General features: G+C 44.1%; 1 protein-coding gene across 2 annotated transcripts; it reads right to left on the bottom strand.

Moving 5' to 3' along the window:
• Window positions 1–57: 57 nt before the first annotated feature.
• Window positions 58–27,366, bottom strand: LOC117454868 (ankyrin repeat and IBR domain-containing protein 1-like). 2 transcript variants are annotated; one of them, XM_034094135.1, is made up of 21 exons: window positions 27,202–27,366; window positions 22,843–23,172; window positions 19,095–19,266; window positions 17,756–17,887; window positions 16,692–16,874; window positions 15,878–15,995; window positions 15,532–15,752; window positions 14,963–15,051; window positions 14,725–14,869; window positions 11,820–11,980; window positions 9,968–10,056; window positions 9,567–9,697; window positions 9,291–9,425; window positions 8,647–8,733; window positions 8,489–8,555; window positions 8,253–8,398; window positions 7,229–7,407; window positions 7,073–7,124; window positions 6,920–6,976; window positions 5,255–5,378; window positions 58–3,956 (listed from the first exon to the last, which is right to left on the bottom strand). In XM_034094135.1, exons 2-21 carry the CDS (start codon window positions 23,028–23,030, stop codon window positions 2,524–2,526), a joined length of 3,909 nt encoding a protein of 1,302 aa, XP_033950026.1. In that variant the 5' UTR covers window positions 23,031–23,172; window positions 27,202–27,366; the 3' UTR covers window positions 58–2,523. The 2 variants fall into 2 exon arrangements, with proteins under 2 accessions (XP_033950026.1, XP_033950028.1); XM_034094137.1 differs by having other exon boundaries at window positions 27,273–27,366.

Here is a 27,366-nt window from a genome sequence, read left to right as displayed (position 1 = left end):
GATTTTTGTTGATGGTTTTGGAAATCACCGTCACAGAAAGAAAAACATAGAGCGAGACACTTTCAGTTGTTTTTATTGAGAGTAAACTTTGCACTGACACTTTCATTTACAGTTTTGGCCACACATCAAACCTCTCTTATGGACTGACTGGGAATGTATCAAGTATAATCTATGAAGTGCAATTTCTTTTTTTCAAACTCTGTAGTGGTTGATTGAGGAATCTTTAAAATATAAACATTATTTATGGAGTACAAACTAGCACAGGACCATTCCCTTGACCCCATAAATCCCATTCTTAGAAAATGTAAAAGGAAAATATCATCATAATAATAAAAGCCACCCTCATCAGTCCTCCACATCTTGCACTGGATTAGTGCAACACATCGACAGCATGCCTGTGCAAATTAACAGACCCCAGACTTTTCCAATGTGTATCCTGGTGCAACAATGCAACCTAAAATAAATGTTGATTAAACCATTCCTCGGGAAACAATGTTGAAATGTTCTGGGTGACACCAGCTCTCCTCACATAATGAAATGTCTCTTTCAACACCTTCACAGTTTAGAGAGGAAAAGGTGATATTTTAGGGTTTTGTGTCACGTCATAGAGCACTCCAGACCTCAAACAAGCTTAAAACTCAAACTCTCCATTATAAGTTATGCATTTTTGATTGCATATCACACTCTGTTTTCAACAAAATCAGGATATCTTTACATAAGCGTGTCCTGCCGTGAAAGTATGATTAAAAACACTCATTTTCATTTCAGTCCCAAGAGCACCAGATCATATCTCAACACAACAGGCAGTGTCTAGTTCTCGTGTAAACATTACAGTTGGGCAATAAAGTTTTAAGATAGAAGTTTAAAGTGACATCCCAGGTCTCAGAGTGCTACTTGGCTTTTCAAGAAAAGTCAAAGGCCAACTACATTTGAACAATGTTGAGATCAAAGGATTTGTTAAATCTAGGGGAAACTCTGAAATAATTGGACTTGGTGTCATAGCAGTTTTTCTCCGGGGATAAGGTAAAATATAATAAATCTCAGGTTTGAGGATAAATAAAACGAATGTGCATCTCAGTGTACGGCAGCAGCCACAGTGGTGTGTTTAGCATGTTTCAAAAGTAATGACACTAATAAATACCAACAAATAAACAAATACGACTCGAACAAAAAAGGCACACAGACTCAACGACTCAGGTCTTAACTGGAAAAAAATAATCTCTGATTAGGAATAAGGAAATAAAAAAGAGGATAAATGGAATAGATATGATCAAAACAAACTAGACGAGTGTTTCCATGAACAATATTGTCTGATTGCTTTGGCTCAATGAACAAAGTGTAGTCGTCTCCTCTCAATTACACTTTTTAATATGTCGTTTAGTCATTTTTATAAAAGCTTTTTTAACACTGAATGACTCTTAAACGCATCTGTGGTAAACACAACATTTAAAAAGGGTTGCTTTTGCATGATTATCTATGGAAAACTCAATTATACAGATGTTGATTAAATTAACTAATCAACAACATCATAAGACTGTTGACAAAGAATTTCTTTAGTCTTTACTGACTTGATATATTTTACTTTTCAACATAAAAAGGTGTTTGAATATGTGACTCACTGTAGTGTCAGACTCTAGACTTAAATTACAGCATCTTAGTTTAATCAATTATTTTTTAAATTAGAAAAATATATTTATATGATGATGCTGTAAAACTTAATTGTCCGTAATGTATTCCATGTCAACTTTGACGCAAAAAATCATTATAATATATATTTTTAATTATGCACATTGAAAACTGAGCCAAAGCAGGTGTTAAACACAGAACTGTGAATGAAAGGTTATTTGTGATAAAGACTGGGTGTTGCAGTGAGAAGGAAAAATAGGGGGTTCAACAACTCCCAAACAAAAAGCAGAGTGTATCATGGTTCCTTGCAGCCTACCAAACAGCAGTGTGTTGGCTCCCTAACAAAGCAGGCACAGTGTGCAAGAAGGTCCAAGCATCAGAACCAGGCCCTCTGATTGTACAGTACGCTCAACCAGCTCCAAGGTTACATCATATTTGGCTGCAGGAGGCTCGTGGTAGGGTCGGTGTGACAATAATAAAAGGTGTGAGAATATGAGGCAAGTTTGGATTCCAGCACGATCAGAACCAAAACTTCACCCTGAACAAACGGAGAAGAAAACTACAGGGAATAAATAAAGGAAGAAAACATGTGCAGCATTTTACGTGTTATGATATCAGTAGCTTTCCATTGATGTACTTTGCAATTCAACACTAATATCTTGTCTGTTTTAGAGCACTTTAAAAATAAAAAAGTGAAATCAAACTGCATATGACATCATCGTAACTGAAGAAAGTCCGCAGGGTTTTGTGTCCTCTCTAGATACAGTATAATACACACAGTAAACACTCCTAAGAACATCTTTCATTGAGGCATCGCCATTATTTCTCATGTTTTCCGCAGTCTTTGACTTTCTTACACCTCTCTTTGTCTTAACCTTCTCTCTCCACGTTGTTCCGTCACACTAGGTGCACTTGTTCCTCCCACTCCTCAGGCGACTGCTCCCCCTCTAACTGAAGGACGAGGTCTAAGTCTCTCTCTGTGTCCGGGGCCGTGTGTGCGGGACTGTCTCCACGTTGGGAGCGTGAGCACGGGTGTGTGTGCGCTTCGTCCAGCGACAGGTCAGCCACACACCCTGCGTCCACCCCCTCCTCTCCAGTCGCTCTGCTGTCGAGCTCCAGAGTGCTGGGCCTCGACGTCGTCGGGACCTCCGCTCCCGCAGCACCCAGACGAGGACTCCCCCCCGCCCCGTCCACTGGCCCGCCCTCCAGGGGCAGCCAGACAGGGGCAGGGTCCCTGGAGGCCTCTGACTCAGTCTCAGTGTGTGTGTCGGGGGAGGAGTCTGTCTCTGTGGTGGGTGGGGAGGGGATGAGGGCGAGGCTCTGCGGGTTGTTCTGGGGGTTGATGTTGTTGTTGAACCAGGCCATGATGTTGTCCAGCAGCTGGGCGCTGGCTGTGGGGTCCAGCGGCTCCAGACTCTGCGGGTCGCTGGGGGTGAACGCCCCCCCTGGAGGGATCACCGGGGAGAGCATCAGCTCCGGCTCGAGCTCTGGAGACGGGAGGCACAACAGGGTGGGTGGCACTGGGTCTGATTTGGGGCGTTCAAGAGCGTAGGTGGTGGGACGCTCCTGAGAGTAAGAGCTGCTGTGTTCAGGGCCCGGGGCGTAAGAGTTGTCTAGTGCTGGGGCGCTGTCGTACAAGGCTGCGTGTTCCCGGCTATAGGAGCTAGGACGGGAGGGGTTTTGGGCGCGTTCATGTGAGCGTTCATGTGAGCGTTCATGTGAGCAGGAGGCCACGCGTTCAGCCTCGGATAAATGAGCACTGGTGTGGCAGTAGGCGGAGTCTGAGATGGTGATGTGGTCGAGCCGGTACGCAGCGGGCAGCTCCGCTCTGTAGTCGCTGTACGCAGGGTCGCTGTAGGGAGCAGCGCTGTGGGTGTATGTGTGGAGAGAGCACAGCTGCTCCTGAGTGTGTGTGTCGAGGTTATACGGAGTGGTTATGTTCCCCAGTTTCATAAGGCTGTCTCCCAGCTCCAGCAGCTCTGCACTGAGGCAGGGAGGTGGGGGCGGGAGGGGGAGGGAGTTGGACGCGGGAGGCTGGGAGGTGGAGTCTGTCCTGTTAGGGGGTCGAGGGGGGTCCAGGAGCGACGTGGGGAAGCCTCTGGCTCCTGGAGGACCGTCCGTGTTGAGGGAGTGCAAAGAAATGTCCCCCAAGTCTCCTGCGGGACCCGGCCTCCTCTCCAGCTCCACCCTCCCCAGCTCCACCCTCCCCTCCAGGCCTCTCTCTCTGCGGGACTCCTGCAGGGACAGCTGGATGGCGAGCAGGATGTTCGGATCGTCTTCATCCAGCGAGCCCAGTGCTCTCCGGCGGCCCTCACTCCTCTCTGGACCTTCTAGAACAAAAAATATCACATTTAGATTAAACTGTAAGAAAAGGATTTCATGGTTATATGAACATGTTTATCACTGTTAGCACCTATTCTGACAGGCCTTATTATTAAGATGAATTATGGTTTATTTATAGAAAATTATAAAACTTTGATCATGATTTCTTGTCATACAATGTGATTATATTTCATGTCAGATTATTTTACTACTTTAACTAGTTTTACTGCATTTAATAATATTATATAATAAAATATAAAAAATAATTGTATTTCTCATATTTTGGTTTCAGAATTTTCTATATATATATATATATATATATTATTTTTTTTCAAAGGCCAAACTTGATCTGTCTTATTTCAGCTTGTAAAGCACTTTGAACTGCACTAACCTGTATGAAAGGTGCTATACAAATAAAGTTGGATGGATTCATGTAAATATATGAATAGGAACACATTTCAATACCTGTCGTAGTCCTTTTAGAAAACCCACAAACCCATGTGCAGGTCAGTGTTTGAAACCACAGCATTCAAACACAGATATAAAAACATTTATACAAATTTGAAACAGTAATATTAACCATCTGAAGTATCCATTGCTGCCTACTCGCTTTAACACAAGGACTGCTTTGTGATCACGTGATCAATGCCTCCGCGCGCTTCGACAAGACCAGAGTTATGGAGCATTTAAATCCCATTTTCTATTTGTCTACCGTGCTGACAAATGAAAATGTATAAAAGGAGGCGAAGGATGAAACTGGATTATGACCCAGAGTTCCTGCACTGTACGTCATTTATATGAAGATGCTGCTCTTTCACTTAATTGTAAAAGACTTGGTGCCAAAATAATGAATGCATTGTTATTTCTTACTATTGGTAGTTTACAAGAAGTACCTTGAAACATCATAATGACATTTTGTGAACTCAAACACACTTCTCTGAAATAATCTGACCACAACCCGAAACCCAATAAGCCGTAGAGAAAATGTAAAATGGCCATAAAGGAAAACGTACATAGTACCATGTGATGTAATACTTGTTATGATCAAAATAATAAGAGCATGTTGACAGCCAGCTAATGTTGATTGGATTGTCTGCACTTGTTATTGTATCTTGTGGTGTTGGTGTTATACTGGAGGACCACAATGGGAAGACCCCTCCAGGCTTTATTGGGTTTTCATCCTCGGTGATTTTTAATGTATCTATTGACTGCAGTGAAGTGATGTATGTGTTTTAATCAGTACGTAAAATAAATAAATAAATCTATGCTATCTATAAAGTGCAACAATTTTTTTTCAGGGGCAGACCTGTGCTGTCGCTCCTCCGGCTCGTCTCCGGCGTGTTGCTGCTGCTCCTCAGGTTGTGCAGACTCAGCATGTCTCCTCTGCGCCGCGGTCGGTGTCTGCGTCGGTACTGGATGTCAGCGTAATCCTACAGAGAGGGATTCAAGCTGGGTTACCACAAAACCAACTCTAAAAGTAAGTCTGTTTACTGTAAGGTTCACAATCCTCGGCACAGAGAACAGCCTGTAGCCCAGGGGTGCCCAACCAGTCGATCGCGATCGACCGGTCGATCGCAGGGAGATTCCCAGTCAATCGCGAGATGTGTCTAAAAATAGAACAACAATATTCAGTTGTATCGTTAATGTCCTATAACATAATCTTCCTGTGCCAGAATAATGCACTTGAACGCATCAAAGCTTTGTGATTGGCCGGCGTGACCCCATGTGCCGGGGCGTGGCTTGTGGGCGGTGGGCACTAGTTCGCTGACGTTGTCCGTGTCAACAGGAGTGACAGTCCGCACACACACAAGACCGCAATGGCAGAAGCAAAAAAGCCCCAAATATATAATTTTCACTCCGAGTGGGAGGATGATTATTTTTGTATCTATTCCAATTCAAAGTCCATCTGTCTCATATGCAATGCGAGTGTGGCTTTATCGAAGAAGGGTCTTTTAGGAGCGGCATTTCAAAACAGTGCACAAACGCTAGGGAGGGGCCTGAAAGAACAGCTAAATGCACAGCAGTCCACCAGGCCCAACAACAAGAGCAAGGCTGCTACCTAGCATCTTATCGTGTCAGTCACGTTCTTGCGAAACACATGAAGTCTTTCAAAGATGGCGAAGTTGTGAAAGAAGCATTCCTGGAGGCTGCCCATGCGCTTTTGGGGGACAGTAAAAATAACACTAGTATTTCAACAGGTTTTTGAATACAAACTCAAGTTAGATACCGTTATTAATCAGCTGTAAGTTTTAGTTTGTTTGAACGTATTCATTATAATTATTGTACAAAATGGTATAAGAATGCAAACATTAAGATCTGTTCTGTTTAAATTGATTATAGTCTATTATCAATTCAGGTTAAGAAACTAGTGTTGCTTGCATTCTATTTTAAAGCCATTTATTTTTATACTCTACTAAAATGCAACAAAAAAAGGTTTTGATTCTATTAATTTTGTCTTTTTTATTGCACTTTGGCAGCAGATTCCCGTGTAGCTTCAGATCCGAGTTGTCTTATTAGTAAGCCTCATTTATACTTTTGTAGCAACACTATTTTTATATAATGGCAAAGAAAGGGTTCAGAGTCTTTTCTTTTTCCCTGTGTCATATGTGGCAGCACTGTTCAATGTATCTTGAAAACATTACCCACTGTAATATGTGACGTGTGAATAAACTCCAACTCTGTATCAACAACACTGTTGTGTAACTTCAGTTAAATACTTGTATGTGTGTAGATTAGAAAGAGGAAAGATAAAGGATCTGCAGTATTTTATGAAGTATTAATCGTACGAAGGTCAGTTTTATACAAGTAGAAGTGTGTATTTACCTGGTAGTAGGCTGTCAGTAATGGCTACGCCTCTCTATTTGGACTGGTAGATCTCGGCAGACTGGCAACTTTAAAAGTAGCTCTCGGTTCAAAAAAGGTTGGGCACCCCTGCTGTAGCCCATGCATTTAGTACTGTGTGGTGATTTACCTGTGACTGTCTCTCTCTTTGATCTCCCGCTCCCAGTACAGAGTGACGACTGCCCATCTTAACACACATAAGCAACACATGAGTAAAGTGAGTTCCCTGCAGCCGTAATCATGCAGAATGAATAGAAAAAAGCTGCACAGCATTTGGATTTACCTCAGGTGAAGCAAAGCCGAGATACTCCCAATCCCATGATCCTCCAGGGTAACTGAAACAAACACACATGAAGGAGGTATTAAAGTTCAGTTTGAATTCACATATTTACACTTTGTATTTCAGTGTTTGGGTGTGTGCGAGTGTGTTTGTCATTACTTCCTGCGGGGAGGGTCCGGAGAATCGTTGGGAGCGACGCCTCGGGCCACTGACGCCAGGAACTCCTGCCTCTTCTGCTGCACCAGACGGGCAGCGCTGATGATCTTGTGGCAGGGAGTCCTCAGGTACGGCCGGTTCACCTTCTGAGCCAGATCCTCCACAACCATCTCCAGGTCCGTCTGACAAGAAACAACTTGTTAACTTTCACCGGCTCGGAGATCTGCCACTGATATTTGAAGTGACGAGATATAAGCTGACTATGTTTTGAGTATTATTTTTCTCACAGGATATTTCATTCAGTTTAAAGCCTGAAAAGTGTTTAATAAATAGAGGGATTGGACCACTGGTGATTTAGATATTTGCAACGATCTGCTCTGCTGTACTGTACTTTATATCAATCACTCCTACTGTAAAAGTCTGTACGACTGAAGAATCGTAAAGCTACTGCAGGTGAACAAAGTTATGAAAAAAATGTGGGTAGTATTTCAAGTACAATAAAAATACATCACGTTGCAAATGACATTTCTTCTGTTGAGAACACAGACAAATAAGATAAGACATTTACAAAGGGATGTTATACAGGAGCCCAATATGCTTTGTGCAAAATGTCTTGAGCTGCAAAGTGTTAAAGTATTAAAGTATTTTGCCAACTATTATGAAAGAAATCATTGGCGAAATCCCTTCAAATGTGTGAAGAATATTAAACAAACAGTAAGCAGATAACAATAGAAACAACTACAGGGGGATTTCCTGTGAATGGATATTCATAGCCTTTAGAGAATAATAATCATTTTGTTGACCCCTTGAACGGTCTCCTACCATCACCTACAGGGCAAAATACAAATCTGTGTATTAGAAATACAAAACCCCAATGGTCAGACTGCCAGAAAATCATTAAAAAGTACTGTGTGTGACCTAACAAGTTAAGCCAACCTCTCCTAAATAACACAGCCGTCTTCAGGGCTGACTGGAGGGGCTTTAAAGTAGTTATTCCTGTTCATGTCACAGATGTGTTTTAGATGACCTGCATGAGCTCAAATATCTCTTTCTGGGTGCTGCCTGGCTGCAGGAAGAAGCCATAAGGGTAAGAGCACTTCAGGACCCGCCGTGTCTTCAGCAGCTCACACACACCGTCCTCAATGAACCGTGTGTCCGGAGGAGTGCCTTCACCTAAACAGAACGAGCCATTATTATAATGCAGATAGGATTAATGCTTTATACATAATAAATGAAACCCAAACACATAGAAGACAGGCTTACGGCAGATGAAGGCTCTGCTCAGCTGCTCCATCTTCTCTTTAGCTGTTTTTAGTAGTTTCTGCTCCAACTACCAGATGGGAGAACACATGTCCAATATTTAACGATCATCAGATTGAGATGTGTTTTATATTAAGTGTTATGTGTGGAGAGTATATTACCTTATAACTGTGTTCATGGTTCTTGAAGCGAGTATAATAGTGCATGAAACGATCCAGCTCCTGAAAACTTTTGTGCTTCTTTTCTGCCTGTAACAAAAAGCAGCTCCATTTCACTCAAATGGCTTAGTGTGAGACTTCATTAAAAGCTGTAGGGCACGAGAACATGAGCTTCAATAATATGATTCATCTGACAGCTGATGGAGTAGTTCTTGTAGGTGGGAGTTTGAGCAGGTAAGAGCATGTCTGTGTGAATATATTTGGTAGGGTTTGTACAGCTTTTCAAGAGTAAAAATCAAACCTATTTCAACAATTTCCTGACTCAAAAAACCTTAACCATAGTTTTTTTTAATGACATTTCGAAGAAAACAAAGATTACTGCGTTCCTTTATACCTGCAGCAATTAATGTGTATTGTCACTTTGTTTATTTTACCAGATGATCATAGATGATTAAATGCTTATCTGGCTTTGGGAGACGCAAGAAGACAACAAACAAATATGAAAACAGGATGGTTTCATTTAAAATGTTAAAGATTACATAATTATGTGTATATTCAAATTCAAGCACATTACTAGCATTTTCAAAACCAGACTTTTGTACAAACCCTCTGTTATGGGCAGTCATTGAGGGTGTGTGTGCTAATACCTCCACAGTCATCTCCTTGGACTGCTCCTCGATCTGCTGGATGACCTCATAGCGGGTGCAGCGATAATAGCCTCCGGTCGACGAGCTGTGCTTCTTCCACTCCTCCAGACATATCCAGCAGAAGTCATACTTACACTGCAGAGAGGGGGAGCAGAGTTACAAACGGACCACATTACAGAATTCAAGTTTAAATAAAACCTATAATGATTAATAGTTTGTGGATCGACCTCAGTCTCTGTACACATGATGACACACAGCTGACAGACATGTGTATACCTTGGCACACTGCATATGGTTGCAGCCCTCATTCTTCTGAATGGGAGACTTGCAGTTGGCACAGGGTTTTGAGTTGGTCAACAGCCACAGGCAGTTAGCAGCATCCTCAAAAGCCTCACTCACACCTGCCACTGTGGAAAATGCACACAAGCACACAGACAAACACACACATACACAAACGCACACACTCATTAGCAACAATTGACCAGCACCTGTCCTCAGATACACCCTCCAACACAAACAAATATCAATGACCTGAACACCTGCCACTGTGTTTTAAAACGATATTAGACACATGCTGTTAACTGCCTTGTTGTTGTGCCAGTGCACGGAGGGGTAGCTAAAACGATCCCGGGTAACACAACACAGTAAAACAACACACAAAGCAGGAACAGACTTACACTCCTCAGGCCTCATCTCTGTGACCTTCTGGAGCCAGTTCCTCCACATCTGACAGTCACATGGCTCATGGGCCTCACCAAGACATTCCCTGCAGGGAGGGAGGGCGATAAAAAGATAATTAGATACAGTAAAATAAGATTTGAGACTTAAACCGCATGACAACTAGTCAATAATTCATAGAAAAAGAAGCATAATGAGAAGAGAGAAGACAAAGAAGGCACTGAAGAGGTTTTTAATAATGTGGCTGCACAGGATTTTAGGGCAGCACAGTGGCCTCTTCTCACAGCTGTGTTGAGTGTGCAAGTATGAATACACAGACAATAAATCATGAAGTGTACAAGCAGTAGTGTTATTTTTGTAAGCTACTTTTCTTTATTTAGTCTTAATTCTGTGTCATTGTTAGTATTTAGCACAGTCTACCTCATGTTCTCCTTTAAAATAAGTTGTATTTGACTGGGTATGATAGTCAAAGGAAAGTTGAAGCATTTTAAGTTTTAGTAAATGGTTAAGCTGTGTAAATGGTCACACTGTCCCGAAATTGACACCAGATGGACACACGAATATGGAATTGTGAAAGATGGCCCCGAACTTGGTCAACAGCCAAGCAACAGCCGAAGCAAGTACGATGCCTACAGAAGGCCACACGATGGTCCCCGAACCACATACGAAAATATGCTCTTAGACTTTACTGATGATTTAGAATGTATCCAGACTCAACGTAAGAGCTTGTGCCTCTTCGGGGGGTGCTAACATTTAAACATACACTTTATTCTTTACTTTCTCCGTCTTTATGTAGATTAGAAGATATTACTTATCTCCGGCATGTTGTTTCCATAGCAACAACAACTTCCTGTCAACAGCGTAAACTCGCCTTCAAAATAAAAGCATCTAAATAAAACAGGAAGTTAACCTAAATTACATTTAAGACATACAACTGCAACGAAAATAACAAAAACAATGTAATATCCTTTTCAGTTTCACAGAACACAAATTGGGCTATTTACATAATATGTTTACATGATTTTGTTGTGCAATAAATGCAATCTCGATGTCATCGTACTATAATAGGATGGCTACACGACGGCATTGCGAGGGCTTCACGTAGTCGTGTTGCCTTCCTAAGACAATCGGGCAGCTTCTTGTTTCCTTCGTATTGTCTTTGTGAGGCGAAAAATGCCCGATGGCACCGATGATCACACGAAGATGACACAATTTGACAAGATGCCCTCACGAGTGCCTTACGAAGGGCAAAATGGACACACGAATTCAACGCGAAAATTAACCTTCGCAAGGTCCTTCGGCAATTTTTTGGCATGCCAAAGATTTTGCCAGCGCTCACAAAGTTGCTGCCAGAGCCTGAGAAACTCCACCGGCGGTCATACGATGGCTTAAGATGCCCTCACGAATGGCCCGATGTTGTTACGATCAGAGCCGAATTTGAACATTTCCTTTATCGCGTGTCCATCTGGTGTCAATTTCGGGACAGTGTGACAGGGGCTTAAACATTGGCACAAAAATACAAAAGAAATATTGAAATATAACAAATAATGACTAATAGTTAACTCCGTATCATATCTTAAATCGTAGTGTACTGTATCTTATTCTCTTTTGATGTCTATTTTAGTCATCAGATGATATAGAACCTAGGTATTGAACTTATTTTTGGTTTAACCTGGTTTCTTTTCCCTAGCCATGACAACTTTAACTAAACACGAGTAACTCTAACTTTCCTGACTGTGATCATTGTGTGCTTGCGCTGTAGTTGTCGCCATCGTCTTGTCTCAATCATGGGATAAAAAGGTTGTTGATGACATAAATAGTCATAGTTCAGGTTACGAAATGAATACTGACCAGCAGAAGAGGTGACCCTTGCCACAATCCACAGCTGGGGAGGGCAGCAGGGGGAAACTGTGAGGGTCGCTGTCCCCGGGGCCCGGTCGGGTGAGACGCACAGCCCGCTCACAACGAGCCGCAGGACACCATCGGATGGCAGGATTGTTCTCCACAAATGCCTGCAACAGGGACAGAGGAGAGGGGAGAGAGATTAGAGAAAGGATGAGGAAGCAGAACACAAGACTGACAGGAGGGAAAGCACAGAGCAGAAGTGATTGGGAAATCCATCCATCCATCTTCTCCCACTTATCCGTGGTCGGGTCGCGGGGGTAGCAGTTCCAGCAGAGAGCCCCTAACTTTCTTTTCCCTGGCGAATTCAACCAGCTCTGACTGGGGGATCCCAAGGCGCTCCCAGGCCAGCGAAGAGATATAATCCCTCCACCTGGTCCTAGGTCTACCCCTTGGTCTCTTCCCAGCTGGACGTGCCTGGAACACCTCCCTAGGGAGGCGCCCAGGTGGCATCCTAACTAGGTGCCCGAACCACCTCAACTGGCTCCTTTCGACGCGAAGGAGGAGCGGCTCAACTCCGAGTGGCTCAACTCCGAGTCCCTCCCTGATGACCGAACTTCTCACCTTATCCCTAAGGGAGACACCAGCCACCCTACGGAGAAAACCCATTTCGGCCACTTGTATCAGCGACCTCGTTCTTTCGGTCATGACCATAGGTGAGGGTAGGAACTAAAATGGCCCGGTAGACAGAGAGCTTTGCCTTCTGGCTCAGCTCCCTTTTCGTCACAACGGTGCGGTAAAGCGACTGCAGTACCGCTCCCGCTGCTCCGATTCTCCGGCCCATCTCACGCTCCATTGTTCCCTCAATCGAGAACAAGACCCCGAGATACTTGAACTCCTTCACTTGGGGTAAGGACTCATTCCCTACTTGGAGTGGACAGTCCATCGGTTTCCTGCTGAGAACCATGGCCTCAGATTTGGAGGTGCTGATCCTCATCCCAGCCGCTTCACACTCGGTTGCGAACCGATCCAGTGAGTGCTGAAGGTCGCAGACCGATGAAGCCATTAGAACCACATAATCTGCAAAAAGCAGTGGTGCAATCCTTAGTCCACCGAACTGCAGACCCCCTCCCCCACGACTCCGCCTCGAAATCCGATCCATGTATATTACAGGATTGGTGACAAAGCGCAGCCCTGGCGGAGGCCAACCCTCACCGGAAATGGGTCCGACTTACTGCCGAGGACTCGGACACAGCTCTCGCTTTGGGAGTACAGAGATTGGATGGCCCTGAGCAGAGACCCCCTCACCCCATACTCCCGCAGCACCTCCCACAGTAACTCCCTGGGAACTCGGTCATACGCCTTCTCCAAGTCTACAAAACACATGTAGACCGGATAAGCGTACTCCCAGGCCCCCTCCAGGATCCTTGCGAGAGTAAAAAGCTGATCCGTCGTTCCACGACCAGGACGGAATCTGCATTGTTCCTCCTCAATCTGAGGTTCGACAATCGGCCTGACCCTCCTTTCGAGTACCTTGGAGTAAACTTTCCCGGGGAGGCTGAGTAGTGTGATGCCTCTGTAATTGGCACACACCCTCTGATCCCCCATTTTAAAAAGGGGGACCACCACCCCGGTCTGCCACTCCTTCGGTACTGTTTCCGACTTCCACGCAACGTTGATGAGACGTGTCAACCATGACAGTCCCTCAACACCCAGAGCCTTCAGCATTTCCGGGCGGATCTCATCCACCCCCGGGGCTTTGCCACTGTGGAGTTGTTTGACGATCTCAGTGACCTCCCCCCGTCATACTCCAGCTCTGCCTCTAACATAGAGGGCGGAGTTGTCGGGTTCAGGAGTTCCTCAAAGTGTTCCTTCCAACGCCCTAACACTCCATCAGTTGAGGTCAACAACGTCCCATCCTTACTGTACACAGCTTGGATGGTCCCCTGCTTCCCCCTCCTGAGGTGTCGGACAGTTTTCTAGAACAACTTTGGTGCCGCCCGAATGTCCTTCTCCATGTCTTCTCCGAACTTCTCCCACACCCGCTGCTTTGCCTCGGCCACGTATGAGGCTGCTGCCCTTCGGGCCTGTCGGTACCTTGCAACTGCCTCAGGAGTCCCCCGGGATAACAAATCCCTGAAGGCCTCCTTCTTCAGTCGGACGGCTTCCCTGACCACCGGTGTCCACCAGGAGGTTCGAGGGTTACCGCCCCTTGAGGCACCTAGGACCTTGAGACCACAGCTCCCCGCCGCGGCTTCGGCAATAGAGGCTTTGAACACCGACCACTCTGGTTCAATGTCCCCAACCTCCACAGGAATGCCCGAAAAGCTCCGCTGGAGGTGTGAGTTGAAGGCCTCCTGAACTTGGGCCTCCTCCAGACGTTCCCAGTTCACCCGAACTACACGTTTGGGCTTACCAGGTCTATCCAGAGGCTTCCCCCGCCACTCGACCCAACTCACCACCAGATGGTGATCAGTTGACAACTCCGCCCCTCTCTTTACCCGAGTGTCCAAAACATACGGCCTCAGGTCCGATGATACGATAACAAAATCGATCATGGACCTTCTGCCTAGGGTGCTCTGGTACCACGTACACTTATGAGCATCCTTATGTTCGAACATGGTGTTTGTTATGGCCAATCCATGACTAGCACAGAAGTCCAGTAACAAACCACCACTCCGGTTCAGATCAGGGGGGCCGTTCCTCCCAATCACGCCCCTCCAAGTGTCTCCATCATTGCCCACATGTGCGTTGAAGTCTCCCAGCAAGATTAAAGAGTCCCCTTCAGGAGATTGGGAAATGCCCAAACAAAAACATACACAAAATGTTACAGTGTTGGAGAAACATCCCTTCAGCTGTGGAGAGCCTTAACAAAGCATGAACTTCAATATCTGTATGAGGGTTTTTCTTTTACCTTGATGTCAAACTGTAGATATCTCTGGTCCATCTCTCTGGAAACCACACTCTCTATCACATGCACCGGCACCAACTGGTAGCACTCATATGCCGGGCAGAAGATATTGTGAGCGTCGCCCTCCTGAATCTTCACGTTGAGGAACCTGATAAGCACACAAACAGGAAAATGAGTTCAAACAAATCGTCAAAAACATTGCAGAACGCAGGAACATTTACACACAAACACAGGTCCCTACCCTTCCCAGCATGCTCTGCAGAACTCGTGTCCACAGGACATGTCCACTGGATCCTCAAACACAGAGATGGAGCAGAGGCAGATTCCACACTGCAGGGAGAGAAGATAAACACACCATATTCAAATGTTGTCTGACACTTCATGATATCACAATGATAGCTTAAAAAACGACTATGTATATTCTATTAACTTTAATACTTTGCTGTGTTGTCTTTGTAACCATTAAAAGCAATACAACACACCTGCATTAAATCCCTCCTTTGTTTGGATTGGATTTAAGTCTGACATGCTGATTCTGATTTTCTTTCTTTATAAGAACTATAATTGACAGCAAAAACAACATTTGGATACATTTTCTTTAATTGGAGTCTTCTTTAAGTTTGTTCATCAAAATATAAAAAAGACCAATTAATTCACTTAAATATCATCCAAATACTGCACTAAGTTTTGACCTAGTTTTAAAAACGTTATTGACAGGGTGGTCCGTCCACAGCTTATTTTGAGCTTTCAGGGGTTAAACTTATTATTCCAACAACAAAATATGATTTATTTCATCACTGTGTGTCTCACCGAAGCCAGGCCCTCCTCTCCCGGTGAGAGGCAGCTGTCAGTCGGGGAGGTGAGGGTGAGTGTGAGGGGGGAGCGCGGGGTCCTGGGGGTGCGAGGCGAGGGTAGGGTGTCCCAGGCGTTGTACCCGCTGGGTGGGGGGGTGGGCATGGTCACACCTGAGCGCTGGCAGCAGCCCTCAGCGTCAGACATCCAGGCCTCCAGAAGCTTCTCTCTGTCCCAGTCTGAGAGAGAGGTTGAACACACATTGAGCGGCAGGGAATGTGGATGTTATTCTCTTTAAATAGTGCAATGACAACGAGAGCTGAGAGGGTTTGTGAAGGTCTCATGAATGTCAACTTCCACACACCATGTGCACGGAGCAGGGCCTCAGCAGTGAAGAGCGGGGCTTGAAGCATGTCTGCCGTCTCTACGATCAGCATGTCCTTCAGCCTGCGCAGGTCCTGCAGCTTCAGTCCCTCATACGGCTGAAATGAAAGGGAGATGCAAAGAGAAATGGAAGAAGAGAGAAGAATGATAGAAAGGAGAGAAAGCAAAGTGAAGAAACGGAAGATGGGGACGAGACGGAAAGAAAAAGGTGAAAAGTATGAGATTGAGATGTGTTCAAAGAAGTATAAGAAAGATAATGAGAAGGAAATGAAAAGGACAGGGATATGGGGAAGCACAAGGGTTGTGGTGGTGGGGAGAAAAACAGATTAAGTATTAGCATAGATTTGGCTGCAGGAAGGAAGATCAAACTGCTATCAGCTGGCAGCTGGCAGGCTCGGCTGGTGCCCTCCGTTACACTCACATCCCGAGGAACAAGAAGTGAGGAGTGTGTGTGTGTGTGTGTGTGTGTGTGTGTGTGTGTGTGTGTGTGTGTGTGTGTGTGTGTGTGTGTGTGTGTGTGTGTGTGTGTGTGTGTGTGTGTGTGTTTACTGGTGCTACTACACTGAACATGTAATATTTATTCGTCAATATCACATGTCTAGTGTGTGTATCATAATACCTTCTGTAAAACTCAAATTGAAAAACATAACAATAATCATACAGGAACAAAGACTGATGTCGCAACTGTGAAAAAACACTGAGTTGAAGAAGATACACATCCTTAAAAAGGAATATAAATATCATATCTATTTTTAAAAGTCTTGCCATCAGGAAACCCCCAGATCTTGTCTCACCTCCTTGAATTGCAGCAGGTTGGTTTCACCGTCTGTGTTTGACGGCTGAGCTGAAGAGGAGAAAACCATCTGCGACTCCAGGCTGAGGGCCAGCTCGGTGTGGTGATGCCGCTCCGCGTGGTCACACGGCGTCAACTTGTCCTCATCCTCCACAAAAAGGTCTGCCTCGCTCTGGATTAAGAGCTACAGGGAGGGAAGAGGGGGGAGAACAAAAGGAATGGGAGAAAAGGGAGAAAAATGTATAACGGAGAGGAACAAGAAATTGCAACAAAAGAGAACAAAGAGGGCGAGAGGCAATCGAACAAAGAGAAGAAAGGAGGAAGGGGTTGGGAGAGAAAGTTGCGATGGCAGAAAAACAAAAAGAGAGAAAGGTGAGTAGACAGTGACAAGTGAAAGCAGAAGGGGAAATATAACAAAAGCTAAATTGAAGTTAAGTCAAATGGAGAAAGTTTGAGGCTTATGACCGAGTGAACAAAAGACGAAAAGAAGAGAGAAATGTGTTCAAACTTTTTATCTTAAAAGGATAATATCTGGGTTACAGTTCCGTAGGCCGCCCATATCAGAGTTCATTTTCTTTCAATTCAGGTTTGAATTTTTTCTTAATACAAAAGCTGTAGAATCTTGAGAAACGGGAGGAAGCAGAGCTCGGATCTAACAGTAACGAAACACAGAGCAGATGTTCCTGTAGCAAGAACTGGCATATGGCTGCCTAGAGACTCTGTTGACTGTAAAATCAAATCCAATCACACAGCACTTAGAAGAGATTTGCCGAACAGAAAACAAAGCTCCTCCTCATGCTAGCTCCAGGATGAAGGCCCGTGTTTTCGTTCTCTCTCTCTCTCGTTCTCTCGTTCTCTCTCTCTCTCTCTCTCTCTCTCACTCACACTCACTCTCTCTCACTCTCACTCTCACTCTCTCTCTCACTCTCTCTCTCTCACTCTCTCTCTCTCACTCTCTCACTCTCTCTCTCACTCTCTCTCACTCTCTCTCACTCACTCACTCACTCTCTCTCTCTCTCACTCACTCTCTCTCTCACTCTCTCTCACTCTCTCACTCTCTCTCACCTCCACACAGTTCTTCATGCCTGCCGCGGCAGCGTAGTGCAAACATGTGCTGTGGTGATTATCGCTGGCGTTGACTTTGGCCTTCTCGTACTGGCCTCCCTCGAGCCTTGCGCCGGTCCAGCTCAGGATCATCTGCCAACGGGGGAACCCAGAAATTCAGAGACACAACATTTGGATGATACTTTTTTACTAGGCCTAGCCTGTCTGTTAGGGATGTTAAGAGTCACCGATTCGCATCGGTGCACCGGCCTAAACGTTCAAGATGCGAGTGCACATCGGCTACAGTTTGGGTTGAACTCGCGCGATGCATCGATTGTAGCGTCTTTGCATCGGTAAAAAAAACGATTCATTCATATAATATCCCCTCATCCTGTCAGCAGTCCGCAGAGACGATCTCTGATCTTTGCTTCGCACTACGGAGGCAGAGAGTCTCAGTTATCAACACACATGGAAGTCGAGGAGAAAGAGAAACACAGTGCACCGAAAAATACCTACAAATCAAACGTTTGGCAACACTTGGGATTTGTCAAGAAAGACGGTCAATTTGAAAAATCGCAAATTGTAAACGATGCCGAGCCGCTTTAAAGTACACAAGTAGTACGAGGAACTCAGCGACGCACATATAGAGGCGACATGGGGCCTGCAGCTGAAAAGAGAAACCTGAAAGTTAGACAGAGAGTTAAATCACTCAGTGAGGTGTTCTGTCAGAGAGTGGTGTTTAGTTTACTGCAGCCCGTGACGGCCAATAATAATTTACATGTCTTCCTTACTGTAAACAGTTAAACCTGTTTGTGAAAGGTTATTTGTATTCTTTATTGTTCATATAGAACCCACTGCTTTCTGCTCACTGGTGAGTTAGCCTATGAAGGAGTGTTAAGCACATCAGGCTGGCAGCTGTATGGGCATTGCACTATGGTAGCTGTTATTTGCACATTGTTAATCATAGGCAATGCATCCTTAAATTGTTTAGGTGTTATACAATTGTACGTTACTTTGGAGAGTTTTGTAAGGTAAAAAAGGTAAAAAAAGAAACGGCATGATGGGATGCGCAGTACTAGTAGAGAGAACCAAATATGTAAAGCACTTTTTTGTTAATTTATGATTTGCTGCATATGAGGAACAAAACAAAAATACTCTGTCGTACCATATTGAAGTATCATTATTTTGCACCGTGTTGAAATGCCCCGTATTGCATAATGTTGAATCAAATCGTATCACAACAGGGGTGAATCGTATCGTATCGCCTGGTGTTTCAAATGTATTCTAATCGTTGGCAACGTATCGAGATGCGCATCGCATCGGCTTCAGTGATGGAGATGCACATGCCTACTGTCTGTACCTGCAGGCAGTCGGCGCGGCGCTGCTCGTCCCGCTGCGGTCGGGCCAGTCGCGGCGACAGCGCCCCCTCTGGCAGCAGCAGGATCTGCGGGCCTTGGCAAAGCACGTGGAGGCACGTCTCGTTGTGCACGTTACACTTGTTGGGGTTCCCCTCTTTACTGAACAGGAAAGACCTATACAATGCAAACAAGAAAGAAGGGATGGCAACATTGAGGACAGCTTTTTAAGCAAAAAATGAAGGTCTTAAACATTTACGGACTCTCGACACCTTTATCATCATAATTCAATTGTTACTATAAATGCAATAGCAAAACAGTTTACAGAATAATTTTCCACCTACAGCAATCATTGTATATTGTCACTGTTTGTTTTACCTATTATTATTGTATGTATTGATTGTGATTTTAATGTGCTAAGCTAGCTGTAGGTCTCAACTGATAAAACAACAAATATCATTAGGGGGCTGTTTCCTTTCAAATAGACTTTTGCTTTACATGAGTGATTGTTTAGGTGCTACATTTTGAACATAACCTGGTATGTTTAAAATACCTTAAAACGTAACAGAGAATGACATACACCTTAGGCCACGCTATGTATCAATATGTGGAGTAGCATGGTTGCGTAGACAGGAAAACATATTTACTTCCTGTTGGAGGTTTAACTTGTAATGTGTACATTTGCCCAGAGTGTCTAACTGTTGTGATGTTTGAGTTCAGCTCTAAAGAGAAGCACACTTAAGAGAGAGACAGAAGTGGAGGAAGGAGTAGATGGAGGGGTGAATGGAGACATGAAGATGATGTTTGGAAGGGAGATGGATTGTGAGATGAGCAGTAAAGAGAGGAAGGAGAAGAAAGGTGGCAGAATATCGACTATTCCTGTTTAACATCTCTGAGATAATGGATATGCCACACACACACACTTGAATACTTTATTTGGTTCCATAAGACAGGGAATCAAATATATCGGGGCTAAGCAGCACAGAACACTTAGGGGAACACATAGCATCTCCCTCTCCACACGGCTAAGCTACACACACACACACACACACACACACACACACACAGCTACACACACACACACACACACACACACACACACACACACACACACACACACACACACACACACACACACACACACACACACACACACACACACACACACACACACACACACACACACACACACACACACACACACACACACACACACACACACACACACACACACACACACACACACACACACACACACACACACACACACACACACACACACACACACACACACACACCTGTAGAAGAAACCCTGCATATTTGTATCAGTTATAACAAAAACATTTGACAAGACCTTGTCATTAATGATAGTTCAATTAGTAAAGGATGTCATATGATTTCTAATACTTTAATACATGATTTGTTGTGAAACCTCTCCCTCTCTGCTCCCACTATTGAATAAGCGTTTCAATGTTTCCCTATTGTGAAACCTTCCAGCCTGCTCTTCCACTTCTGACCTTCTTATCCTGTCAGCTCTGAGCTCCCTGAAGCCTCCCCCTAATGACAGTGCACTGCCGATTCACGCACAGAGCAATAATCACTAATTATTCCCCTCAACTACAACCCATTGCCCCCCACGCTACACAAACACATAAAGCCTCATGGTCACGATGGATGGCCTTAATATCAGTCTACTAAAAACAGCAGGCTCGAGGACGTCACAGGTTGAGCTGCATTTGTCACTAAAGCCGTTCACTGTGTACGGTAACTTGACGAGGGCAGGAAACCTAAGGGAAGTGATAAATATTACAATTGAGACTGAAATACAGCTTTTTTTTGCAGAATGTGACTAAAAAGGAACCAAATTAGCACACAAACGAAAGGTGCTAGATGCTGACAAATGCATATGGTTTATGTCTCGGCTTTCTGCAAACAACAGGAAATCAATTGTACCCAATTAAGTCACTGTTGTTATTTACATATTTCTCAGACGGTGTTCACAGTTGCTGTGGAGGAAGGGTGACATTTCCTGAACTACACCCTTTTTGTTCTAGTAATAGCTCTAATTGTGATTTCCCAGTTTGCACATCTAGTGGGAATACATCCATTCGGAGACAACTAGAAGACGGTGAATATAGGTAGAACAGATATTGTTAAAATAATCTAAAAAACACACCACCAGCCCACCATCCTCTCTGAGTCTCTATTTTGTCTGAGATTTCTCGATGATCTATCTTCTAGCCTCGGTCTATTCAAGCTGTTGGAACAAAGAAGCATTTCCTCCGATTCTTATCATGAGCAGAGCGCTGCGTTCAGCACGCCTCTCTGGCCCATTATAGGTTAATAGGAAAGGACACAAATAGCACACCAATTGATTCACTGTGATGTATTCATAGAGTCGGACACATTAAGCAGTTTTGGAGCCACAGTTCCCCCCCTCAAAAAAACACAAATGCACGTGTGCACACATGCAGATGTACAGATAATTGACTGGCCTTTTCAAACAGCTTCCTCTGACCCCCCTGTAATCATGGAAGTAACGGGCAAGAGAAAGGAGTGCAAGGAGGAGGAGGTGAGCATGGCTATTGAGTCACTGGATCAGCTGTCGTTGTCATGGCCAGAAGCCTGATTATCTCAGCGGGGGGGTTAAAAGACACGCTGGTGTTATACTCTCTGTATGTTTCTCCAATTTCACCCCATTATTGGTTCTTTGAAAATGGCACAGTTCATCCCAAAATTAATCTTTTTTTATTTTTCTTCATACCTGTGGTGCTCATAATCATTATTTATCTCGACTGGTTTGTTGTGAGTTGCTTAGTGTTTAAAAGTATCTGCCTAAGCAATGGCTGTCTTTTCTAGAAATTAATGGAACAACAGCAGGTGGCAATCGGCTTGTGGCATTTAAAGCACAGGGAAAAATACATTCTAAAAACTCCAAAAATGCACAGATTTGTTTTAAGCAGTTTCTTGTAGGAACTATTTTCTTATCACTGTGCCAATATGACATATCCCCTCGTAGAAGTGAGTTTACGTCTACTCGCGGACGGGAGGCTTGTGTCAGACATGGGATGAACTATTTGGACTGATTCATAGTAAGAATATACAAAGGAAACAGTATCCAGGACAAGGTGTGCTGGTGTGTGGTTCTTTGTGTACACCTGCTACAAACAAGTATGCAATGAAACAAAACAAAAACAGGCACAACATAATTGCATTTTCATTTAGGTCAAAATCTTCGGATTCTCCTTCAAACTCTAAATCCCAAGTTTGTAAAATGTTTTAATACTTTCAAGAGATACCAGTATGGCAACTTTATTTAGACTTTTAGACATGTCTTAGTCAGCTTTTTGTTGATTATTAAGGTAATTGCACCTTTTTTAGGCTGTGCTATTCAGGTTGTGTGTCTCTGTCGGGGTTTAATTGTGTCTGAACTAGTGTTTCTTATGGCTGATGCACTTCTTCTGTGCCTGTCAACATGGTTTGTAACATTATTAACATAGTTACAAAGCATACACAATATATTTGACTGGTCACTTCTGTACAAAAAGTCCTCTTTCTTGCCCTAAAAACATAATTATGAAAACGTTGACAGTGTGAAATCTATTAAAGCTGACATCCCCCTAATTGTTATTCCCTTATGACTCACTTGCATAACCTCGTTTGTAACCGACTGTTTGGATAACTGTATAAAAACATCACAAGCCACAGTGACTAAAATGACTGTTGAATTCAATCGACACCTCCATTTTTTACCTGAGCAGGCGTGTCATGGCGTGGCGGCAGACGTAGTGCAGGGCCGTGTTGTGCTGGTACTGCTCTCCGTACGAAGCGTTGGGGTCCAGGCCGTCCCTGAACTGAGGGTTGCCCTCATACAGCTGCCAGGCCAGGGCCTCGTCGCCGCCCACCAGGGCCTTCCTGAACTTGGTGGCCGTGTTGCCCATGGCTTCAAGCTTGAAAAAGGCCGTCTAAAGGGAGCTGTGGCAGAAGCCCTTACGCCTGCCTGCCTGCCTGCGCCTCCCCTTCCTCCTCCGCCGTTCACCGCAGGTCACAACTTAGAGCAACATGGTTTTGTGTTTTCCTGCCCTGTTAATAAAAGAAACACTTAGATTAATGAGAGGAAAAAGAGAGTGGAAAGAAGCACATGAGTAGAGGAAAGAATGAAAATGAGCGGGGGGAAAAGGTACTTGTGAAAGAAGGACAAAGCTGGAAAAACAAGACAGAAAGTGAAGAAGTAGGTAGACAGGTGGAAAGCGAGGGAGAGATAAAGCAGCTCATTCATCGATCAGCTGATGTACTGCAGAGAGAATGTTATCTCACCGGAAAGAGGAGGGAAACAGAAGGAAGAAGCTAGAGAGACAGAGATAATTATAAAGAGGGCAGGCTAGAGGGGAAGGTTAATGATATCCAAGCCATCGATTGGTAAGTCAGTTGATGAAAGGAGCGGTCAATATTATCACAGCTGGCCACTGCGAGGCCAGTTAGCTTGCTTTTATGAAGAATTTGCATACATTAAGAGGTTGTTTACACGCTTGTCGGTCTGCAACTGGTGATATGAGAGTGTGTGGTAAACCGTGCAAAACTAATACACTTTGCCAAAACCAGTTTTACTTTGCCTCTCAGGCACTAAAGCAAAGAATCACAAGAATCATAGCTATGGCTGCTACAGCTTCACTCTCCCAGGGAGCAACAGCTCATAAAACCTCCTGTAGATTCACAAGTTATCACAATCTTTTCATCATCTTCCTCTCTAAATGTCCTCACGCAACAACCGAAAACACTCTTTCTCGCACATATTCACTCGTCTTTATAAGTTCTTCTTTATTTCGTTCATGGTATTACCAAACTCTCTATGGGTTTGTTTCTTTCTTTCTCTCACACACACACACACCGTTTTTTCTGTCTTGAACACACAAACGGTTACATCCTGTAATGAGTGGAGTCTGTGTGTGTGTATTGGGCCGTTGAGGGTATCATTACAGTCTTCATTCTATGGCCATCTGTCTGGCCCCCACAAAGAGCCTCTTTTAGCCCCGGCTACAGTTGGCCGCTGGCTCGTCGGGCTATGGAACATTTGAATAACGTGGCTGGCTGCCTCCCCTCCGTTGCCTCCCATTTCTATGAAGTGACGGATAGGGAGAACACACAGTGACAGACGGGGTGACAGACGTAGGCAAACGGGCCGAGCAGAGGCTGCAACCACTGGCGAATTAAAGCCAACATCTTTTACGCGCTGCTCCTGCGATGCATGCAGTAGACCGGTTTAGGTGTGTGTGTGTGTGTGTGTGTGTGTGTGTGTGTGTGTGTGTGTGTGTGTGTGTGTGTGTGTGTGTGTGTGTGTGTGTGTGTGTGTGTGTGTGTGTGTGTAAAAGGGATGTTTGTGGTGGGGGGGGGGTTACTATAGTTATTAGGTCAGTATGTCTGCTTGGCTCTCTGTTTTGTGAACACTGGTTTACTTCCAGTTCACTTCACCCCTCTGTGTATCTCTGGCAGTCTCTCTGTGTCTCAGACTAAATAAGGACAGGAAGTCTGGACATGGAGGAACTTTGGAATTCCAGGGAACTTAAAAAGTTTGAGCTTGGCAGTGACAGCGCAATTATCTACTATACCCAAAGCTCTTTGAGCCCACACGTCACTCTTTGGTTGGTTTAAGTGAGGCTGAGAAAGTGTTTCACTTCTTGTCGCCTGGGCAATATTATTAGCTGGAAATACATCCAGAAACATAGTATATAAATAATTTATAAAGCAACAACTTTAAGTCACACTTGTGCCACAGATATACAAAGAACAGGCCTCTAGTCCATACGGTATTCCCCATTTTAGGTAATGTGATAATGGAGACTTAATGACTCATGAACTCAAGAATCCCAAACACATGAATGTTGTCGGGAAATGTTTGTCTGATGATTCCTGCTGATGGGAACTCCAGTCATAGCATTCATGCTTCCTCTGAAACCCAACCAGCTACACACACATTAAGACAAGAAGCTACTTTACAATGTTTTACAAGCAATATTGCAATTTAAGAGGATTTTCCTGGTGAGATTGTCTTTGGGCTTCTTTATAAATACACGCAAGGGGGAGAGCTTAAAGGGGTGGTCAATATATTGATCCACAGTTTCTACTGATGTTTAAACAAAACTAGAGATGTCCCGATCCGATCACGTGATCGGAGCCGATCACGTGATTTTCGAAAAATCGGGGATCGGGATATATATATATTTTTTTTATATATAATTTTTTTATTTTTTATTTAATGTTACAAAACAAAAATGACCATGTTCACGTCTTAAAGTCATCCTGAGGACTTAGTTTTGGTTTAAAATTACACAACATCATGTATGTGTTGCTTCTTTTGGGCTTGTTTTCATAGACCTGGTTGCTTATTTCTCTGAAATCTGGCAACAGAGTGGGCGCAGTGTCTAATAGTAACAGTAAGCTAACGAGAGGCTACGTTCAGCTGGTGACTCGGGAGTCGGGACAGAGAAAATGTCAGCAGTATGGAAGTATTATAAAATTGAAAGCGAAGGCAGTGTAACAGCCAGATGCAATGTTTGCAAGGCAGAGGTTCCGCGTGGTGGAAAGAACAGAGCTACGTTCAACACAACCAATCTAATACGCCACCTGAGAAACAAACACCAACAACAACAACACGGCGAGTACACAGCGGCCACTCCGGTAACGGCACTGAATCAACCGACACTTTCAGAGACTTTCAAAAGGAAAGAGAAACTGCCCCAGAACAGTGAAAAGGCCAACACAATAACAGCCAAGATAGCTGAATGCATCGCGTTGGATGACCAGCCGTTATCTGTTACCTTTTTTTCCTCTTAATGCATTGCATAAAGATCGGATCGGGAAAAATCGGTATCGGCAGATTGTCAAAATCAAATGATCGGAATCGGATCGGGAGCAAAAAAAGGTGATCGGTACATCCCTAAACAAAACATTAAAAAAACGTCCCCTTGTGCGCTTGGACATGGTGTATCTGACACTTTATAAACAATTAATCGATTTATCAGCAAAAGAGATTTAGTTGGATAAGCGTTGTTTGTATTCATAATTTCCAATACAGAATTATTGCTATTGCAGTTGTTTATTCGACCAAATATATGAAAAATGTTGGAAACAGCCAGCAGTCCAAAACTTGGACATTAATCTCAATGTGAAACAAAAAAGCAGCATATCTTTCCTTTTATGATTGAGTTTTTAGAACAAATAATTTGAGAGTAACTTTCTGGCAATCAACTATATGACTGTTGCTTTCAGATCTAATCTAAACAATCTTTTATTGCATTCCTACCAGGGTTACTGTCTGACATACATATCAATATTACACTGATATGCATCTCAGGTCTTTGAGAGGAGTCCAACTTTGATAAGCTGCAGACATAACCCAAGTACATTATTAAAAAGTCAGGCCTACCTGCCAACACCTTAACAATCAAATCTACAGTAACTACTTTGTGAGTATCAACATCATATTCCTTTGAAATAAAACCCACCCACTCTCTGTTGCCTTTACTGTTATCACAACTAGCTACCACCTGATAGACATCAAAACAGACACCTCAGTCAAAAATAAGGGTGGATCATGCCTCAGTATAAACTGACAAAAACAGGTTGTCATTAGAGACATCAAACTTATAAGGGGGAGGTAAAGTCACACCTGCACAGTGAGTTTCCTCAATTCTTACTTTTGCATTCACCAAAATTAGCTAGGTCACCGTCAATCAGCTACATATCCAGGTCAGACCTCGTGTGGTTATCCCTGAAGAAGTGTGTCAGCATGAAATGGAGCACAAAACAAACACACTTCTCTTTGCATGTTTCTGTCCATGCGGCCCCTCGGTTAAAGCTCCTTTGTTCAACACACTGACTGGGAATGTCATTACCGAAAGAGGAAAGCGAGTGTTAGGGTGTCCCATATTCTGCCGATAAAACAGCGTTACCTTAGGGTGTCAACGTGTCCCCACAGCTGTGAAGGCGCAGTGGGAAGACGTTAACACCCCGAAAGCAGAGTACCTTCCAGCCGTTACCGAAGCTAGCTTTCTCTCACGTTAGCGTTAGCCTCAACTACGTCCAGCACCACAACATCACATCTCATTTACTCACACAGTCGTTTCACTTGATCACCAGTTGCACATTGGGGAACCTGCGTATATCAAGGGCCATTATCTTCTCACTGTCATTCGCATCCCCGGCTGCTGTTCCGCTGAACCATCCTCTCTCTGCCACCGGACCGGGGACGATGCTGCTGTGAGCGGAGGGGCGAGACTG

Source organism: Pseudochaenichthys georgianus, chromosome 11 (genome assembly GCF_902827115.2).
Source record: "Pseudochaenichthys georgianus chromosome 11, fPseGeo1.2, whole genome shotgun sequence".
Classification (NCBI taxonomy): domain Eukaryota; kingdom Metazoa; phylum Chordata; class Actinopteri; order Perciformes; family Channichthyidae; genus Pseudochaenichthys; species Pseudochaenichthys georgianus.
The sequence above is the reverse complement of the archived record's forward strand: the minus strand, read 5'-3'. Positions and strand labels throughout refer to the sequence as shown.

Excerpts from the sequence above, each read along its gene's own strand:
- LOC117454868 (XM_034094135.1), bottom strand. The coding sequence starts at position 23,030 with ATGGGCAACACGGCCACCAAGTTCAGGAAGGCCCTGGTGGGCGGCGAC. Across the intron at positions 15,996-16,691 it reads ACCTGCTGCAATTCAAGGAG|CCGTATGAGGGACTGAAGCT; the intron begins GTGAGACAAGAT and ends CTTTCATTTCAG. Across the intron at positions 6,977-7,072 it reads TCGGCTTTGCTTCACCTGAG|ATGGGCAGTCGTCACTCTGT; the intron begins GTAAATCCAAAT and ends ATGTGTGTTAAG.